This window comes from Osmerus eperlanus, chromosome 27 (assembly GCF_963692335.1).
Source record: "Osmerus eperlanus chromosome 27, fOsmEpe2.1, whole genome shotgun sequence".
Lineage (NCBI taxonomy): Eukaryota > Metazoa > Chordata > Actinopteri > Osmeriformes > Osmeridae > Osmerus > Osmerus eperlanus.
The window spans coordinates 4,233,957-4,249,120 of NC_085044.1; the positions used below are offsets into that span (position 1 = coordinate 4,233,957).

Sequence of the window (15,164 nt, forward strand, 5' to 3'; positions counted from 1 at the left end):
GACCCGCCGGCCCCTCTGGCTATCTCTCAACTTTTCTCCGCCGCTCGGCCTTGGATCTCTGCCAAGATCCCCCCCCCCTCCCCCACTTTTATCTCCCTCCCTCCTACCCCCTCTCTCTCTCGCCTCTAACAAGCTCTCTTAATTCTCTCACTTACCTCACCCCCCTGCATCCTCCCTCCCCCCTCCCTCCCTCCCTCCCCCTCTCCCTCCCCCCCTTCCTCCCTCCCTCCCCCCTCCCTCCCTCCCTCCCTCCCCCCCTCCCCCCCCCCCCTCCCTCCCTCCCTCCCCCCCCTCCCTCCCTCCCTCCCCCCCCCCTCCCTCCCCCCCCCCCGACACAGGGGTGTGAATGCAGACGCAGGCAGTTTTGTCCCGAGTGCTCGCGAAAAGACGAGAGAAAGTTCTGCAGTGCAGGTTGAGGAGGGCCACTGTAAACGCGTGGCCGCCGGGGATGAGTGGGACGCGTTACCTTGTGTTCATCAACACCCCCGTGTATAAATAGATGTGCCCTGCGTCCTGCTCTGGGCCTCTGGAATACGTGCCATGTGTTGTAAGAACACGTGTTTAATGCCCCCCCCCAGAGTGCCCACTGCTTTGCTAATACGATTCGGTCCAAAAGGCTTAATGACGGCCGCGTTGAAGAATCGTTTCCACTGTTTCCGTTCAACCTTACGGCTGAGGCTGGGGGTGGGGAGGGGGGGGGGGGGGTGAGATGAGCGTGTCTGCAATGTGAATGTGACTTTGAGGAGCCATCTCCCCCCTCTCTCTGGTTCCCCTCTCTTTGACTCTCCCCTCTCCATGCACTCCTCCGCCACATGATAGATTGACAGAATTGAGTTTCCGGTGACTAGGCATTTCTCTCTCTTACTTCCCTCTCTCTCTCTCTTACTTCCCTCTCTCTCTCTCTCTCTCTCTCTTTCTCTCTCTCTCTCCTGCTCTCTCCCTCTCTCTCTCTCTCTCTCTCTCTCTCTCTCTCTCTCTCTTACTTCCCTCTCTCTCTCTCTCTCTCACTCTCTCTCACGCTCTCTCCCTCTCTTTCTCTCTCTCTCTCACCCCCTACTACTCACATGAGATATTGATATGTTTGGTGGCAGCAGGTGATTTCGTCACAAGTCCTGCTCTGGCCTGATGAGTGTCATATTCCTCTGCCTCAGGGTTATTAGCATCTATAATACCACAACCCTCCAGCAATCAAGTATGTGAGTCAGGTGGCTGAGCGGTGAGGGGATCGGGCTAGTAATCAGAAGGTTGCCAGTTCGATTCCCGGCCGTGCAAACTGACGTTGTGTCCTTGGGCAAGGCACTTCACCCTACTTGCCTCGGGGGGAATGTCCCTGTACTTACTGTAAGTCGCTCTGGATAAGAGCGTCTGCTAAATGACTAAATGTAAATGTAATGTAAATGTGTGTGTGTGTCCAAGTGTGTGTGTGTGTGCCTGTTTGTGGGTTTGGCAAGGGCATATGTAGGATCTCTGCTGGGAATGGAGCGTTACCGGGCGCCGGCCTGCCACGGCGAGCGCTCTGACGCGCATCCTCCCTTCCGACGCTGATGAGTCAGCAACTTGGCAAACGTGTCGTCGCTACAGATGACTGCCATGCTGCCTTTTAGAGTTCTTGAGATGATCTGGGACGGTGAGAGGAGGAGGTGGAGCCCTGGGATGGAGTGAGACTGATGGGGAGAGGGGAGGGGAGTTGGCCTTCACCCAACAGCGAGGGGGAAACTGTAACGAGGTGCAGGCAGGACCCAAGCGCACGGAGGCAGGCGAGGCAGGCGAGGCAGGTGAGGCAGGCGAGGCAGACGAGGCAGGATTCACGAAACCGACAAAGGTTTCACTGATATACAAACGCGGACACGGGTATAGGGGGCCAGAAACCTACACCTCCCCCCGCCCCCACCCCCCCCCCCCGCCCCCCCGCGTTTCTCCCCCGCTTGGCCTCTCGCTTCCTCTTCCTCTCCCTGCGTTCTCTTCGTATCCCCGGTCAGTGCTTTTCAAATGTGCGGGTCGTGAGCAGTGGCTCCACCGCAGGGTCGAACTGCAGCTGTAGAACTGACCCAGACTTTGTACATCGACTGACTGGACCATCGAATATTCAACCTGGTTCATGTACAAGAACTGCACTGATGCTGCACACAGTGGCTTAGGGGGGAGGGATTGTAACTTTTTAAAGGGAACAAAACTGAATCTTTGCACTTTGGAACGCGACCAGCTGCAGGTACAGGTGCAGATGCAGCCTGTTATGCATGTTTTGCTTTCTTTGCAACTTTGTGGCACTGCAATATATTATTCAGAAGGGAGCTTCCTTCCTGCAGTTCTATTTCAGGGGGGATCTCTGCATGGCATGGAGATATTTCATTTTGTCGTTTTTTCAACATTTGTTTTCATCAGGATTCCTAATTAGATGAAGGATTCCTTACTAGGATAGTAAAAAAAAGAAGAAAAAAAATCAGTCTCAACGTTTTTGGAAAGGAAAGAAAGAGTTGCAGTGGTCTAACTTTTTCCAGAGCTGTATATCTGGACACAATGTCAGCCCTCTGGACACTGGCCATTCATTTGATACTGTACACGGACAAAACGTCAGCCTTTTGGACACTGGACATTCATTTGGTACTATATCTGGACAAAATGTCAGTCGTATCAGCACTAAGGAAAATGTATGAGCACACAAGTGTATGTGCATGACCACACATTGACACAAAACACCACAACACTTACATTCACACTGTCAAATGCCAACTCGTCGAGCCACGGCCTCTAGACACACTTTCTAAACAAACACACACACACATACGCTTAGCTGGGTGAGTGGGGGTGTCTTGTGCTGTTCCCGCAGCATGCTGTTCGCTCTCGGGGGAGCTGATAAGGACAGGCATTTCAGCACACACTGATTTACATGTACCGCAGCACAAGCCAACACACACTCATACACACACCATGGTAGACCCAAAATATGATATCGTTATTTCATTTACATTTGGAAATGTGTAACATGTTTTGTTACAAGTCCTTAACTAAAGGTACCTCGTACGACACACACACAAACACGACGCTAATGTGAGGTGCGTCCTGTGTTTCGGTTCGAATTGTTTCATTTCATTGACACACACCCTGGAGTCAACAACCTGAGGTTGGCACATGTTCCGGAATTATCCCACACAGCTCTCCTTAATGAATATCATACCCATCCCCTAATAAGTCGTCCAACCCATCCAAATCTGTGTACTTGTATGGCTTAGTCTAAAAGAGCACAGGCCGCAATAGGCGGTCAGGGAAACGGCGTGTGTACAGCCAGCCGTGACACAGATCATCTGGTTAAGCCATGACATGTAGGACTTACAAGCTAACAGTAGAGGGGACACTAATTTGCACTCATGGAAAGTGAAAAACGAATGGAAGGATGCTTCCGGAAGCAGGTAATGCAATAAGCAAGCCATGACAGCAATGTTACATGAATGTACTTACAGCCCATCCATACTCCTACATGTCAGCTGACTGTTACACCATGCAGAAATGTAAACTGTCACACTGCAAAATTGAAGTTGAAGTGGAGAGGCCAGGGTGACAGGGAAAGGGGCACAGTAAGGCAGGACTGTGGGTGTGGCATCATGGAGACTGGAGTGCCATTGTTCTGAAGTCATATTTTCATGATTTCATGTTTCATAACCTCTGTCACTTCCTGTTTTCACTCCACATTTCAACACACCTGTAACCCTTCTCGGTAAAATTATCTGGTTTATTTTAAATAAATGTCAAACGTATGTTAAACATAAAAACTTTATTAAAAACACACTCATGGATTTGTAAAAAAAAATACAAATAGCTTTGATCTTTAATATACATTTTAAAACATTGCTTTTGCAAGAGGACTTTCAACATTCAAATGGCAGGTAAAACCATGGTGAACACAAAGTGTGAAAAGAAATTGAACAACCACAATCGGCGAAGTAGAACCAGTGCCCCTGTTGCCCTGGGCCCTTTGCAGAAAAGGTATTTTCCAAAGGGCTGTGTAAAAAGTCTATGACTCTGGTTCCTCATATATCAGCTAGGGGTCATGGTGAACTCTGGTCCATTTATTCAGCGAGGAAATGTTCATTAACGCGTGTCCCCAGGGGTAAGTTCATCTTCTGACTAATGTGGAGAGTGCAGACAACCTTGTACAAGCACAAGGCAGGCAGTGGTTATGAAAGAGAAGCCTTAATACAGCCCTGAACTATCTGAACACTATTTGTGCATAAAATTCAACCGCATTATGACAAAACAGCACTTCGACATGTCCCATGTGACTTTCATGGATAGATTGCTAAAATATCAATGTACATTGATTTCCGAATTTAGTAGAGCATGTGATCCATTTTTTTTTTTTACTATTCCAGTCACCGCAATTTGGTGGAGATAGGATTGTTCTATTTGGGGTTGGTGAGGTCAGAAAGGACACATGACTTGCTATTATTCCCCTCATGGAGCAGCTCTGGTAAACAGGCCTTTTCCAGCCTCCGTCAAAATTGTTATTGTCGTCATCCCCTCCATCATCGCGATCATCTTCCTCCTCTCTGTCTCAATGGCTCCCCAGCTCCACTTCTTCTGAACCGGAACCAGTCTTCAGGTGGAGCTCCTCCTCTGGTTTACTGAGTCACGCACACACACAAACTTATCTTTCCGAACTTCCAAACACTGGAGCTGATTACCCAGCACAGTGCCTTCATGTCTCCCCATTCCTAAGAACATGCTCCCTTCGAATGAAAACAAATGTCACAATAACAAAAACAAACTTCTTGGCTTTCAGGGTAAAAACAGGCACAGGTTTTCATCTGAATCCAGGCTTTAAGGGAAAAGTAGCAGCGGAATATACCGGGAAAAGCCTTTGTGCATACCGCAGCCATTAGCCCGGTTAAGCAGAACAACATCACTGACTCAGCTCACTTCAGGACAACCGTATACAAGTGCGGGACCTCTTTCATTCTTGATGAATCAATAGAATTCCATATCGGCATGTTCAATCAGCTGTCAACATTAAAAACTTGCCTTTGGAACTAATAGCAAGCATGTAAATGATTAAAGAACAAAATCAAAGGGATAATTTGCTCAATGGGCTAGAGGCTTGTAAAGTATCAGGGTAAAACCCTCTAGATGGCAGTCCTGTTGTGAGAGTCTGAAGCAGTGAGACAGTTTTAGTACAGCACAAATCAGCACACTGTTATGACGAGATGACAATGAAAAAGAAGGGGAAATGATTGTCCCGACGATGAAAAACTCTCGTCAAAATTCGAATTACAAGAAGGTACCTGGCACAATGGAAGGACCTTGCTAATACCGAGGTCCACTCAACGACTCGTGCTCATTCTGAGAAGGTAATGGAGCAGGTACAAGAGGGAAAACACCACAACACACCCCTCCCAGAATGCACCAGTAAGTCCCAGCAGAGAGTAACCAGGAAGCAGCTCCAACACCAGTCACTGCCGGCCATTCCACGTTGTTCAGGAGCGGGGGGCGGGGGGGCGAGAGAGCCCTTTAAGTCTGGCTCACCACTCCATGCCGTCTTTCCAGTTCTCGTTGCCTGTCTGAAGTTCGAAATCCGTGTCGGCGTGCTTCCTGCGGAAGAACCTCACCGCCACAAAGACGGACAGGATGAGCAGCACCAGGCCTATGGCTCCTCCCACGGCGATGAGCAGGATCCTGGCCTCCGACACGGTCGCTGGAGTTGACACGGCCGGAACACGCACACATTCATTCCACGGTTGGGATCCAACAACAACAAACACTGCCCGTATAAACGTCAGATAACCAATGCTGTCAACCTCGGTCATCGTGCCTGTGCGTGTCGGCGTGCGTTTGCCTGACTGACCTTTGTTGACGACTCGGAGGACCAATTCTCCATTGATGCCGTGGACGTCCGGCAGGTTGCGCACCTGGCAGGTGTAGGTTCCGTTGAAGGTCGGGAGAGCGTCGAGCAGGGTGATCGACGCGTCTTTTCGCATGATGTCCCCCGACCACACGGCGTGGCCCTTAAAACGCCCCTCGGTGGGCGGATATGGTTCTTGCTGGTAGAAAAACACCTGGAACACACAAAGGGTTTTTCCTCAAATGTCAAAGTACAAGGTGGGGAAACACTTCAGAATGGGTTATGTGATCTAATGTGGGTCTTCTTAAGAAGAGTTCAGTTTCCAGCGTGTTCACGTACAGACTCCTCAGCACCCTTGTCCAGGGGCCGGAAGTTCCAGGAAACGATCACAGTGGAGGAGGACACGGGATGCGGGGTCTTGAAAGTGCACTTCAGTGTCACGTCTGTCCCATTGACTCCTTCCATCTCCTCTGGGGTGCTGACCTCCATCCCTCCTACTCGTAGCACACCTGGATACACGTGGGAGGGGGCGCAGTTAGAATCCACAGGAATTGATTTTCCCACCGAATGCACTTCTCAGGATCACAGACACACACTGTCAACCTCCCTCTCCCTCCCCCCCTCTCTCTCCCTCTCTCCCTCTCTCTCTCTCCCTCTCTCTCTCTCTCTCTCTCCCTCTCTCCCTCTCTCCCTCTCTCTCTCTTTCACAAAAGGCTTAGTTTCATATTTGACAAGACTTGACAAAACTCAAATGGTGCAACTTACGCTGGCTTCAGGAAGTATTCGTACGCCTCAAATATTTATTTCGCTATTTCACATGTCACTGTTAGTATGGTTAGACAACATGGCAGTGGAAATGTTGCTACGTTGTTTTCTTTAGTGAAAACAACTGTATCAGTTCCGCTGGCTGTTTATATGACCTCAGACTAAACAGAAAACTGCAGTCAGCACACAACATTGGCCTTGACAACCAACAGTCACACTGTCTACTTCTCATGTCACTGGTGCGGCAAACCAGAAGGCTGTAGTACCATGCCTACCGTATATACTTTAATTACACATCATTACTGACCTTTCTGGAATGTAGCCTGAAGCAGTACCTTTATTTGGGTGTGAATATCAGGGCGAAAAAATACTTCGGAACAGTCTGGTTGTACAGCGGAAATGTTAAAAAGCAAGTAATTATTCCAAAATGCCTAATAAATCACTCCCAAGGCACACATTCCAATGAGCTACCATACGATACGTTTTTTCACACTTCTATGTGGTGTGTACATGATGTGTGTATGGTCTCCCTTGTTAATAATACATGCATCTGTTAATTATTGAAGGACCTCAGTACAGAGGTCCAACTGGCCAATCCCTGCAACATGTAGATTAGGAATCCCTTCAAGACATGAAGCTAAAGGCTTCACCTGTGTGGCACAAAATAGTCTGGTCTTTGTCATGCAAGTGGAGGACAAGCATGTCTCATGACTGGTCATCACACCTGCATGCATCCATCTTGACCTGGTTTAACACCGCTGTCCAAATCAACTTGATATCCAGTTCCTGGTTCTGGCTAAAGGGCACGGGGAGAGCCAATAAGGTATAATTACCCAACTGTCTCTGCCAAACTGTTCTGTCTGCTCATCGTTATGGATAAAAACATGCACTCTAAATAAGTATTTCTGTTCAAGCACTCTGTTTAATACCGGGTTGTAACATCGCAGAGGTACGGGAATAAGACAATTGTTGCATTGTTGACTAATAAGTAAACCAATAGTCTACACATGAAGTAGCCAAACATTATGGATATTCAACTCAGCTCAGCAAGCAATGATGAGACAACCGTACAGCGGTCGGAAGGGATTCATGCCAACGAAATTCGGTTCACCTGCTGGCAGCCACTCTTAAGTTGTAAACACAGCTTCCCGACCATAACCACTGAAAAAATACCATACAGCAGGTGTAGAACTGCACTGGATTGGAAAGTACGCATATTTATGAAAAGTTGTTGAACTCACCTGAGAGCCAAAGGCCACCAAGAAGAGCTAAGAGTTGAAACCATGTCCGATACATCCGACTGGAAGATTATTTCAACAACTGCTGAACAGAATGAATTCTGAAGAGGTGGGGGGTGGGGGTTGTGTAAAACAAGTGAAGTTGGGATCGCAAGGAGTGCCGAGGTGAGCTCTAGAACTAGGCGGAGCATACGGGATGAACTCGTTTATCAAGAATACTAAGATTTAGTTGTATCAAAAAAACAGACATGTCTTGTTTGTATTTCCTTATTGCTACCGTCAGCAGATAGCCTATCAAAAAAAAGGTAAATATTATAGGCTGGCTACACATTGGACTTCCAAACCCACGCTTGAGATGTGTCCACAATGCGAGTCTAATTTACACGCTGCAGACTTTATATATGGCCTATGTTCATTAGGCTAATTATTTATTTTATGGCAACATTCTCATTTATATTTTTGCTTAACAATATTTCAACAGCATGTCCACACCCTTTGGAACAGTATCAGGGTCTTTCTGTGCATTAGTCGGATGAAGATGCACTAATAATTGCAATAGGGCCTATATGCACCGGCACCATCACAACGCTGAACAGCGACACCTACGGCTGTGCAGGCTACTCCTTGACAACCTCTTAAAATAGGCTACGTTTCATCATACACCCTACAGATATCATCGTTGCGAAGAATATTATTTTTTACAACACAATTACATAATTTTATACGGGTTGCTTTTAACAGTTGCAGTTCGATTAAATACGCCCTGCTATTGTGGCAAGAACGTTTTAGAAGTCTGAAGCAACACCTCAGTCGGAAGTGCTCGGAACTAATAATCATCACGCACTTGCGGAGGACAACCGCTGAAGTACCACTTTTTCTGTGGTGCATTTCCGTTTTTGTGTGTCAACAGCACAATTTATTTTCAAAATAAGAGCATGGCGTGATATGTGCCAGAGGTTGTAAACGGTGATCAGTATAAAACCATACTAATAAAATTAAATATATCCTACTTCGACCCTTCTCGAGTAGTAAAACAACTGCCAACTTTATATAAATCAGCGCCAAACACATATTAACCCATTATATTTCATTTCACCAACCAGGATATTAATATGGCTAATAGTTAGGCTATTAGTTTTATCTTCTTCACTTGGAAAAGCAAACCGGTTCTTAGAAGGCTCCGTTCTTGAACCAGCTCCGAACTGGCTCTAGCACCAGCTCCAAACTAGCTCCCGGTTCACTGGTGGAAAGGGTGTATTAAAGGTCTGGAGATCACATACAATATAGTCACCATTTCTGGAGGCAAGTATATTTGTAAACAAGTCCGAAATAATATTTGTTTATGGACATTATAGTTAAATGAGGAGAAAGTTCAATGCATGCCTAGTTTTCACAGCCTAACAGACAAAACGTTTACTGACCTTTATTTAGAAAATCCTGATAGAACGCAATCGGAACTAGTTCCGTAAACGCCAGTTGCGCAAGGCTTTGTCGCCATTTTGAAAACGTACTATTTGCGTTTTTCTTGTTGTTCACGTTGTGTGGACGCTGTACTGGCTTCTGAAGAATTATCGTCTTGATTATACGGATACTTAAAGCACGTTAATGACAACAGCTACCAAAATATTATTTTGTTAATTATATTATTTGTCTTCAGTAAAACAACGACGAATTCAACGGTAAGTCGGACCCCTTCCACAGCGGGGTAGAAAGCGCTGCGTCATTCCTGTTCTATGGTTCCCTTGCTGGCTAACTTGATACGTTTGCAAGTTTAGTCTTTCTTGATCGTCTACTCGTGTAAAATCGAATGTAGAATCTCATAAATACCAGTGGTTTTCTGGACAGCTTAATGTTGAAACACACCAGCTGATAAACAAACTGTGTGGTCTACCATGGTATGGCTTTGACAGCTAGCAGATAGTGCAGAGCTAGTTAGCTAGGGCTATCTCGTGGATTGGTTTACCGCCAACAAGTTACGAGAAAGCTATGCTAGCTAGATAAGTATCTAGACAGCTAGAGCTACCTAAAATGCTTCGCTCTTTTCTTGAGCCATGACATGGGCGATCTTGTGTGGCGTGCCAGTGCTTTGGCGAGTCGCGACCTATATTTATTGTATCTATAGGGAGTCAGGTGGCTGAGCGGTTAGGGAATCTAGCTAGTAATCAGAAGATTGCCGATTCGGTTCCCGGCCGTGAAAAATGAAGTTGTGTCCTTGGACAAGGCAATTCACCCTACTTGCTTCGGGGAGAATGTCCCTGTACTTACTGTAAGTCGCTCTGGATAAGAGCGTCTGCTAAATAACTAAATGTAAATGTATCTTGTCAATATTTAGCAATTACTTTTACAGAGTTGATTCTACAATTTTATACCTACTTAGCAGCTATTTTCAACATTTCTGTTCACAGATTCAACATCAGAGACAATTGTTAAGAGCTGAAATGATCACCAGGAGAAGGGGCCGCAATAACATGGATGTGCGTTCTCCACGCTCCTCTCTTGAAGTCGAAGTCCTGAATGTGAGTGACATGACTGAAGATGTGAAGACGAGCCCTCTGGATGACTTGCCAACAGATCACGTGGACACTTCAGAATTGGAGTTGGATGACCTGTTCGGAATTGATGAGTTAAGTTGGACTTTTGAAGGGGATTCCGTGTCCCCTCTCTTCGACATTGGCCTGGCCGAACTCGGTGTGGGCGACTCGGTAAACGGAGATTCTGGGATCGGAGGATCGATGAGCCCTTCGCCGGAGCGAGGACGAGGATCGCAGAAAAGGAAGCACAGAGAAGATCCGACGTCCATGACGAGCAAGAACGCCATCGCTGCCCGAATAAATCGCCTCAAAAAGAAAGAGTACGTCACTGGACTGGAGAAGACCGTCGGCAATCTGTCGACGGAAAACCGCACGCTCAAACAAGAGAACGGACAGTTGAATAAGAGGGTGGAAGAATTGGAGGATGAGACCAGGTACTTGAGAGCCGTGTTGGCGAATGAGAGCATGTTGGCCCAGCTGTTGTCCCGGCTCAGCGGTGTGAATGGCATGAAATTATCTTCCTCGCTTTTCCAGGGATCGAAAGACAATGACCACGACTATGCGTTGCCCAGGAAACGCGTGAAGGTGGAAGAGAAAGAAACTTCCGGGGGCGTTTGCCTGCACGTGGACAAGGACCATGTCTCAGTGGAGTTCTGCACTAAGTGTGCAGAGAGTGCAAGTGCATCACTCAAAATGTAGGGTCAAGTACTTAATCGTTTTCAGATCTTTGAGACTGAACTTGATAAACTGCAGAGTAATGAACTTGAAGGGAAATTGCTGAACACTGCAGCAATGTAATTGAGGGTGTTACTTAGGTGTATGTGTAACCAAAAAATCTCTTGAAAGCACTGCTTTTAGGACGTGTTACTGCTAAACCCTGTCGCCAGTTTTTTCTAGGTGGTGGTTGCTCTACTATGCGGGATGAGAAGGTTCCAGAACACCCATGTCTGCTTGGCTCCATGGTAAGGATCAGATGAAGATGCCCATTTTTTTTTGTTTTTATTTTTTAATTTCTGTCCTGTTAATTTTTCTTTAAATATAGGCTATCAGTTGCTCCAAGATTGTAAAATTGTATGTTGTTATATTTTAGTGACTGCTATGTCTTTATTTTGAGTTCTTTGAATACTTAAAGTTCAGTAAAAAACAAAAAAACAAATGTACTTGCTCTATGCTCATAGCAGTTAAATTGTAAATATGATATTCTCAAGTCATACTTCTCCCTAATGCATACATCTGGGAGCATGATAAAAACATTATTTTGTTAAAGTAAAATATACTGAAAGGTGAAGTTTCACAAAGAGAGAGAATTACTTCATAAAACGTACATTCAGTTTTGGCTATCAATCCAGAAAAGGAAAAAACACCCCAAATTATAGCCTTGATGATAATCCTAGTATGATTTGACGGGGGAACAAATGAAGTCTCTTTGTGAAATGTCACTATTCTGTTGAAGAATACTTGCATTTAGCGCCACTATTCTTTTTTATGCTAAAGTGGATTCGGCTGTTGGGGAAGGTGGAAGAGGCCGGACCTGCTGCTGCCAACTTGGCCTGGTATTTTTTTAAAGGTAGTGTACGGTAACACGTTGTGTAAGTGACTACATTTCCTGGTGTTCCATGTCATCTTTTGCTTAAAAAGGGTAGATAATGATAATGGCTTGTGGATGAAAAGGACTCCACTGATTCCCACTGATCTGACGATGCGTCACTGTTTATATTTTGTCCAGTTAATTGTAAAGCATTTAAAGAGTATCTCTTTTGAGGCTGTGACCGTAAGAAAGAAATGTCCTGGCCAATTTTCAGCGCGAGGGAGTTAGCTGTGTTGAGGAATGCTTGGCCCGTGTGTATAGAAATATGTTGTGCCACCGGCTACAATGTCTAAAGTTTGTTAACGACAGCCGAACATTATGTTTAAGGATATTACTTTGATCAAATGTTTCCCAATAAATCCTATTTTGATTTATTTGTCAGCTTCAGCTCAAGTTGTGTGTTATGCATTTGACTCAACGCTGTTATTAATGCATCTCTCTTTTCTCTTTTCAAACAGCAAGCTTTTTCTGCAGACATGTCCTTACTTTTCCTCAACAAAAGGGTCAAATTGGTAGTATAAAAGGCAAACCCCAACTTCAATGGAGTGGACAGCTCAACGCATACCCTATGTGCATAATGACCCAGACCGATGACAATGTGAAACTCCATATAAGGTCATGTGGCCAAACAAAACGAACATTCTTTTTCAAATGACATATTAAATCGTTAGTGAGAAAGAAATTATCTATTGGTTAAACCTGAACATACGTGGTTAACCCAGTGTATAGTTAAGACCTGGGTACACCAGGAATTGAATAGTATTTTATATTCTCTTCATTTCACTTTGAGCTTGAATGCTATGTAACAAGGCATCATTTGTATTTAAATGTGCTGTTCCTGTAATGCTGAGGATGGGTAGCCCTCTAAACTCCTGGGTCTTTAGAAGGAGAGGTACAATCAGGAATGGTCCTGGTTAATAATTTTTACGTGGTTGAACATGTTTAATGAGAAAAGAGGCTTACAACCCCATCTACCGCGAAACATTGATGAAGCCAAATTTTAAGAACATTCCGATTGTTTGCACTGTCAGAAGTGTGTGGCTTGCAATCGAATGTAATTTAGTTATTTATTGTGTTCTACAAGTAACCATGACCAAATACTAAGGCCATTGGAATGGGTCTGCAATTAGATTCTTAGTCATCTTTGTGGTGGGTATTCTTAGTGAACTGTGTAAAACAGTTAAGGAATAAGGGATTGAAACTCTTTTGTTCGAGTTGTTTCTGCAGCCTATTATGGTGCTTTTAATGACCTAATCTAGTTGATGTATAGAATATAGCATTGTTAGTCATTGTGTTCTGGATGTCATTATGCACAAAGGGTCTGTGGAGTTTTGGCATGCACTCCAAATGTTCTTCAAGTGGTCAATAATTCTTGCTACCACAAAGCAATGGTAAATGGTTTAGTCTTCATCTGGTCATTAGAACCAGGCCAAATAATCAGTTTTCTCAAAGCACACTAATTTATTTCACTCTTAGATATAAAGTGCAAGAAATGCATCCCTTGTCAGTGCAGCAACACCCATGTCTGTATACATATCTTGGCAATTATGAACCACTGTTTCCTGTCTTTAATCTTCTTGAGTTAACTTTAGAAGGTCAAACGTAGGAAAGTTAAAACATGGTACACCAAAAACATGAACTTGCGCATGTGATGGATAGGTCAAATAGAAGTCTGGTGGTTGAATATAAAGCAGATTTTACTTAATTTACATGACTGGTCATCGCACCAGGAAGACAGCAGGTACTTTGTCACGAGACAGATTTGTAAGTGTTTTTCTAATGACATTTATAAAATGAATTGGAAAAAATTGCATCTATTCTAAACCACTTAATTCCCAAGTTCTTCATCTTTGGAAAGGGAGATCCGAAGCAATTTCAAATAGATATCAAAATGTTTGGAAGACAGGTAAGTTCCGAATAGGGCCTGCAACACAAACACCCCTGCCATTTTCCTCAAAATGGGTTGACTAAGGGTCATCCAAAAACGCAGGACGTTTCCTTTCTCTGGCATTGGGACCGTTTCGTATCTGTCAAAACATGCACTCGTATTAGATGAAGCACAGTAAATACCTGAATGTGATGACTGCATGTAAGATAACACTTCACATACCGGGTTGCAAGTCCTGCGTTGACAGGAAGTGCAAGAAGAACAGGATATAAGCCTGCTCCAACAGCACCGACTAGTGCACCTCTGATCAGGACACAGGTTGGGCAGTTAAGGTCACCTAAAAAAAAGGTGCAATGTACATAGTTATGTTTTACCTCATGAATAAATATGAAGACACTACATACATTCCTGCTGTGTATGGAGTTGATTAAATATTAACTCTGGTGTGAACTGACCAAGTTGTGGTCACAAATAATGCTACACAATTACGTGGATATTGGAAAACTGAAACGCTACATAAACAAAACAAAATGAACCGACCTGTCAAAAGTGGTTTGGATACAGTTGCATTGTACAAGGCAACTGTTGTCAAAAAAGGCAAGACGGCCATAGGTAGACTTGACGTGAAACGTCCTTGCGTGACATTCAGTGCCCTGCGGTACAAGCTGTTGGCTACGAGTCCTGCAAGTGCACCATTGCCACCGATGTACATAGGTCCATACGTGAACATATTTCTGTTAAGTAAAAAACAAACGCAACCAAGCTGAATATCAAAAGATAGGCCAATGTAGGCTATTCAATGTGTGTAAGCTGCAATTGAACCAACCATGATTTTATACCTGTCATTTTCGGGCAGCCGTTCAAACCTTTCGGCCATCAAAGCAATTATTACAGCTCTTGGTAATGTACGTCCCGACCCCTTCATAATGTTGCTGTCGTTCTCAGACATCTTCAGACAGTTGGTCCTGTGTGGAGAAAGAACATTTTTTGTTGGAAACTTGCATTATTAACTTGCTGGTTACCCTACTAAATACCTACGCCATATTAGACTTGACGCATAAAGGATTAAAATACTGTGGTTCGTCTGGATCTGTACTTTCTTACCTTGGCTTTTAAAAATTTAAATATGTGATGTACGTGTTTGATTTTGTCTATGATACAATTCTTATTTTGACAACAGGGCGCAGCCATGTCAAACCACGTGTGCGAGATTTCACCTCTCACCTCTTGAAATTTCCACTATTCCTATTGGCCTCTACCATCCGCTTCGGACGAAAAACGTCCAATGCCATTGGAGCTTGTGTTCCTTCAATCAAGGCGG

The 15,164-nt window shown here is 44.7% G+C and overlaps 3 protein-coding genes across 5 annotated transcripts; 1 reads left to right on the forward strand and 2 right to left on the reverse strand.

Annotated features, from left to right (window-relative positions):
* Positions 1-4,277: 4,277 nt before the first annotated feature.
* On the reverse strand, positions 4,278-8,000 carry mpzl2b (myelin protein zero-like 2b). Of its 2 annotated transcripts, none has more exons than XM_062453484.1 (5): positions 7,840-8,000; positions 6,173-6,342; positions 5,837-6,047; positions 5,518-5,686; positions 4,278-4,619 (listed from the first exon to the last, which is right to left on the reverse strand). In XM_062453484.1, exons 1-5 carry the CDS (start codon positions 7,892-7,894, stop codon positions 4,550-4,552), a joined length of 675 nt encoding a protein of 224 aa, XP_062309468.1. In that variant the 5' UTR covers positions 7,895-8,000; the 3' UTR covers positions 4,278-4,549. The 2 variants fall into 2 exon arrangements, with proteins under 2 accessions (XP_062309468.1, XP_062309469.1); XM_062453485.1 differs by having other exon boundaries at positions 4,278-4,724; positions 7,840-7,998.
* A 1,328-nt stretch (positions 8,001-9,328) lies between these two features.
* On the forward strand, positions 9,329-13,720 carry crebzf (CREB/ATF bZIP transcription factor). 2 transcript variants are annotated; one of them, XM_062453472.1, is made up of 4 exons: positions 9,329-9,515; positions 10,242-11,329; positions 11,862-11,934; positions 12,414-13,720. In XM_062453472.1, exon 2 carries the CDS (start codon positions 10,275-10,277, stop codon positions 11,064-11,066), a length of 792 nt encoding a protein of 263 aa, XP_062309456.1. In that variant the 5' UTR covers positions 9,329-9,515; positions 10,242-10,274; the 3' UTR covers positions 11,067-11,329; positions 11,862-11,934; positions 12,414-13,720. The 2 variants fall into 2 exon arrangements, with proteins under 2 accessions (XP_062309456.1, XP_062309455.1); XM_062453471.1 differs by lacking the exon at positions 12,414-13,720 and having other exon boundaries at positions 11,862-12,004.
* Positions 13,635-15,083, reverse strand: tmem126a (transmembrane protein 126A). The gene is made up of 5 exons (XM_062453494.1): positions 14,948-15,083; positions 14,683-14,808; positions 14,384-14,577; positions 14,066-14,180; positions 13,635-13,982 (listed from the first exon to the last, which is right to left on the reverse strand). Exons 2-5 carry the CDS (start codon positions 14,790-14,792, stop codon positions 13,784-13,786), a joined length of 618 nt encoding a protein of 205 aa, XP_062309478.1. The 5' UTR covers positions 14,793-14,808; positions 14,948-15,083; the 3' UTR covers positions 13,635-13,783.
* Positions 15,084-15,164: the final 81 nt, after the last annotated feature.